The sequence below is a fragment of the Octopus bimaculoides genome, chromosome 22 (assembly GCF_001194135.2).
Source record: "Octopus bimaculoides isolate UCB-OBI-ISO-001 chromosome 22, ASM119413v2, whole genome shotgun sequence".
Taxonomy (NCBI): domain Eukaryota; kingdom Metazoa; phylum Mollusca; class Cephalopoda; order Octopoda; family Octopodidae; genus Octopus; species Octopus bimaculoides.
In genome coordinates, this window is record NC_069002.1 from 5,943,215 (window position 1) to 5,948,671 (window position 5,457).

At 35.4% G+C, this 5,457-nt stretch overlaps 1 protein-coding gene across 1 annotated transcript in view; it reads right to left on the bottom strand.

The window, feature by feature from the left end:
- Positions 1-5,457, bottom strand: part of LOC106879696 (protein unc-13 homolog B) — a 221,764-nt gene that overhangs the window by 69,420 nt on the left and 146,887 nt on the right. Inside the window, exons 16-21 of the mRNA XM_052975641.1 lie at positions 4,506-4,621; positions 3,721-3,783; positions 2,786-2,883; positions 2,075-2,225; positions 1,212-1,280; positions 771-860 (exon numbers count right to left, since the gene is read on the bottom strand). Of these exons, the coding sequence (XP_052831601.1) occupies positions 771-860; positions 1,212-1,280; positions 2,075-2,225; positions 2,786-2,883; positions 3,721-3,783; positions 4,506-4,621 (587 nt within the window). The remainder of the gene's footprint in view (positions 1-770; positions 861-1,211; positions 1,281-2,074; positions 2,226-2,785; positions 2,884-3,720; positions 3,784-4,505; positions 4,622-5,457) is intronic.

Sequence of the window (5,457 nt, forward strand, 5' to 3'; positions counted from 1 at the left end):
AGTATATGAGGAGTTCTGTCAGGCTAACTCAAACTTCAGTGCTCAATATGGTATGCCACTAAAACTCAGATTTGAACAGCGGTTGAACATGTGATGTGGAGACTGCCTTTCTGAAGAGGCTAGAAGTGGCTTCTCCTTGAGCAGCTAGGTATAGATTAAGACAGAAACGAAGAGGCAAACCATTTGGCGAGATGTTCAGCATGATGTTCCAATAGATTGCATATTCTAGAAACATCTATTAGAGACTATGTATACTTTTTTATTATATGTCTAAATTAAATGTCCTTGCCAAACAATTGGCCTTTTCATTTCTGTTTTAATCTCTCTCTCTCTCTCTCTCTCTCTCCATATATATATATATATATATATATATATGTCATCTAGAAGTCCATAAGTCAGAAAAAAGACACACTCATATATATATATATATACTCATACATATATATGTATGTATGTATGTATGTATGTATGTATATAACAACAATAATGGTAGTCATAGAACAGCTTTACTTGCCTTGCACGAATATATCGTGCAAGTGGAATGAAAACAAATGGTTTTTAGTGAAGATGCAGAGGAAACTGAAGAATTATGAAAAGATATTTAAGAAAAGAACAAAATTAAAGAAAGCCATTTGTAAGAAAGTAAGACTGAGAGAATGGATAAAAGAAGAAGTATGAAGAATTATTTTGGAAGATTATGTAAATAATAAGGGAAATGAAGATAAGAGGGAAAAAAGAAAAGAAAAAAAACTGAAGAATGGTATTCTTACTTTCATTCTAAAAAATGTTATACTTGTGAGCAAGTCGACTGTAGATTTTAGATCTTGTAATCTCGCTGGGTCAGAAGCAGGGAAATTATTCTGAAATAAAGTAAAAGAGTTTATAGTAAAAACAGTACAGGAAATATTTTCTAGTTTTCTAGCGAAAATATAAATGAACACACACACACACACACACACACACACACACACACACATACAGACAGAGCAATGAATATATTTTACAAGGCTAAATCTAGTTGGCAGTATCTCATCTTTGACTTTCTTCAGTCATGAAATTTGCGGCCATGCTGGAGTACAGCCCTGAAAATCTTTTAGTTTTAGTTGGATGAATTGACCTTGTTTTATTTATTCATTTTTGTTTAAGCCTGGTGTTTGTGTAAACAGACTACTATGCAGATGGTTAAAGATATATATATTTATCATCCTTACCCTATACATGGATAAATCTATTCGAAGTGAGTTGTGTAATTGGTCCAATAATTTTACAAATTTTTCTTTCTGAAATAGAAAAATATCGACAAAATACAACAAATTGAAATATTAAGATGTTGTTGAAAAAAAAAAAGACTACTATGCAGTGGTATTGAACTTGGAACCACATGATTGTAAAGTGAACTTCTTAACCAAACAGCTATGCCTGCATCCAATTCAAAGATAACACTGAGTCACAAAATTTTAATTTTCTTTTTGTCTTTGGTCAGTGAGTGTTATTTTAATTCAAAACTTATGAAAACAAGACATTTGTACCACAGTGCCAGAGGCAGGTTGTTATCAAAAGGGTTAAGAATTGTTTCTCTATTATATATTTTAACCCTTTTGTTACCATATTTCTGTTGAAATGCTCTGTGTTTCTTTCAATTAATTTTAAATATAACAAAAAATTTAGTAAAATAACTTAGTTATCATTAAACTAGTGTTAGGAACATAAATTGTGACTAAAGATTGGTGGAAGATTTTAATTCAAAACTTATAAAAACAAGACATTTGTAAATTAGAAAATTACTATTTGTAAATCTCACAACGAGAGATATTCAGCAACAGTACTTTGGAGTAAAGATTGTTTGCCAACATAACATGGCAGTCAAGGACTGCCATGTTATGTTGGCAAACAATCTTTACTACAAGACATTTGTACTACAGAGCCAGAGACAGTTTCAGCCAGGTTGGTAACAAAAGGGTTAAGAAGCACTGGGTTAGAAGTTGAGATAAAGGGTGAAATGTGTATGAATGCATAGAGCGTGTGAGTAATGGAAAAAAAAGTAGTGCATTTAAAAAACAAATATTATACTAACACCAAAATTCGATGCTGCAAATCTATCACTTGCTGATACAGCTGTTGTTGCTGTAGTATGTGCATAGAAGGCATTAATGTTTGCCAGTAGGGTACTCATCACAGCTGGCACTCCAGGGCACATATACTTACACGATAAACAGGAAAAATGACTGAAATGATAAAAGAAGAAAGAAAGAAGTATATTAGTTTACTTTTACTGACAGGCCATCTTTTTTTTTTTCCATGAAAGAGCCATCAACTCTCACACTCATGTACAGGTCTCTGTGCTTTAATTCCTTGTACATAGAAGGATTTGGCAAAAGAGACTAAAAACAGGTAGGTAGGTTTAGAACAGTGATTCCCAAAGTGGGCAGTACTAATCACTTGGGGGTGGGTGGAAAGATCCAGGGGGTGGCATTGAAGAAAAGTGGGATAATAATGGGGTGGCCAAAATGGGGTGACAGATGTAGAAAAAAAAATGATATTAATAGGTTAATTAGGTTTAAGTCTAATGGACGAAAGACAAGACAAAAGGACGAAAGACAAAATCAACCCCAGCAGAATTTGAACACAGAACGCAAAGAAGGAGGAAAATGCTGCCAAGCATTTGTCCCAGCTCGCTAATGATTCTACCAGCTCACCACCTTACACACACACACACACACACACACACACAAAATAATGTAATATGTAAAGGAAATTAAAGGGAAAAAAAGGAATAAGAACTTACGTCATTGCTTGATAAATTGATTCAATGCCGTACCGCATTGCAAATTCATCTACAATTTCTTGTGATGGTTCATCATAATATACTTTCCAAGCATCATCCTACAATGATAATCAACAAAGATTAGATTCAGTGCAGCTACAGAATTACAGTTTATTAGTTAACTGTAGAGAATGATGTTTCCATTTTAGTGTACAAGTTTATAAGTAGGGTACAATTAATGAAAGTAAATTATAACGAATTTTCCTATTTATCTTTCTATTTCTTCAAAAAACACTCAACAATAGGCATAGGAGTGACTGTGTAGTAAGTAGCTCGCTTACGAACCACATGGTTCCGGGTTCAGTCCCACTGCGTGGCACCTTGGGCAAGTGTCTTCTACTATAGCCTCGGGCCGACCAAAGCCTTGTGAGTGGATTTGATAGACGGAAACTGAAAGAAGCCCGTTGTATATATGTATATGTATATATATATATATATATGTGTGTGTGTGTGTGTATATATGTCTGTGTGTCTGTGTTTGTCCCCCCAACATCGCTTGACAACCGATGCTGGTGTGTTTACGTCCCTGTAACTTAGCAGTTCAGTGAAAGAGACCAATAGAATAAGTACTAGGCTTACAAAGAATAAGTCCTGGGGTCGATTTGCTAATGATTCTGCCAGCTCACCGCCTTAATAGTAGTAGTAATAATAATAATAATAATAATACTTTCTACTATAAGCCCTAGGCCTGGATTTTGTGGGGAGGAGAACAGTCGATCACATCGACTTCAGTACTCAGCTGGTATTTAATTTATCAACCCCGAAAGGCCAAAAGGCAAAGTCAACCTCAGTGGAAATTGAACTCAGAATGTAAAGATGAAAAAATGCCAAAAAGCATTAACAATTCTTCCAGCTTGCCACCTTAATAATAATAATAATAATAATAAACTACTTACTCCTTTTGCATCGGGTAGTTTCACAGTTCCTCCAGTTTGTTCACATAGGTAGTGGAAAAGGTTCTGTAAAACAAAGACAAAATATTATTTTTAGATAATTAAATAAAATTTCTAAGAACTTATAATACGACAGCAGTGTGGAATACACAAATTAGCCATTCAAAAGCGCAAAGACTTAATTTGACGTAGCTGATTGGAGATTCAGGCTGTTTTGGCAACAGTACTTTTTAGCACTGGAAACAAACACACACACACACACACGTGTTCAGAAATATAAACATAGAGAAAAAGGGTGGGGGTGACATAGCAATTTCCCTCTTCTCATACACATAACCAGAGAGAGAGAGAGAGAGAGAGAGAGAGAGAGAAAGAGAGAGAGAGAGAGAGAGAGAGGGAAAGAAAACAAGAGAAACATTGAAATGTCTGATGTGAAAACTGTCAGTCAAATCAACGATGCCAAACAAGTGGCACCAAAACAACTGTGCCAAAGTGTCTCATATCTATGAAGGAAATACATGAGTGGAATGCTGAAAAGTTCCTGGCTTTAAATAAAGGTATCGCGACAGGCCTGGTTGGAGGCCCAACCTCTCGAGTTCTTTTACAGGGCTTAGGAAAACTGAAGGACCACTGCAATAAGTGTGTGAATCTGAGAGGCGGGGGGAAGGGATATGTTGGATAAAGTCATAACGAACTGATCCCCTTATATTTTCTTTTACCCAAAGCCAGGAACTTTCCAGCACCCCCTCGTATGTGTATAAGACAAATAATCTCAATGTGGTCCCTACCTCGTGAAGGCAAGTGTATTGTACATGATACGGTGCCACTTTTTCTTCTCCTTTAATTTCCACACTGATATGCAAACGAATAGCACCAGACACAGCAGATTTATCCGTTCTTTTTTCTACAAAATAGAAATCAATACAGAAATCAAGATAAATGAACATATCAATAGAGATTGGAGATCACACGGATCAACAAATGACAAAAGGGAGGTAAATTATGTGTCATGCCTTTACCAAAAATATTCATTAACAAAACGAAGTGAATCAGCAGAATTGCCAAAGCTAGGGATAAATTACATTATGGATTCATTCCCTTTCTTGAGATCAATTTTGCCATAAGCCTTTAGGAGTCAATAAATTCTTCCTGTTTCTCTATGTGTTTGTCACTCACTTTTCTTTTACTTGAAGAAGTCCAGAAATCAGACCTTGAGAGAGATAAGCTCTGCCAGGTCGAAGAAAAAAAAACAGAAAACCAAAAATGCCCAAGAAATGTCATACGTCGCAACAGCATCTCTACAGCTGTTTCTGGAGTTGTGGGATCAAGGCAAAACAAGGCATTTATTAATAAAGGACAAGGGCTCATATCATGTCAGAACTCAAACTATATTGCAACACATTTCAGCCACATGTTTTGGGTCCCCTCAGCTTGGGATAGAGATGTTGTATTATAGTCAAGAAAAACAGAGTCTGAAAAAGCCACAAGGTAAGTCCAAAGGCGATGCTGGTGATTACCTGAGTAGGTACAGTCCTTTGTAAAGTTGTACAGTAGCAGGTAGTTCAGTGGTTAGACCGTAGTTTAGATTATATACAAGAAGAAAATGCATGTAAATAACAAGAAGAAATTCATCGTTTTTGCTGGTATTAAAGACATACCAGCGAAAACGACAAATTTCTTTTTGTTATTTACATGCATTTTCTTCTCGTATATATATACATACATATATATATATATATA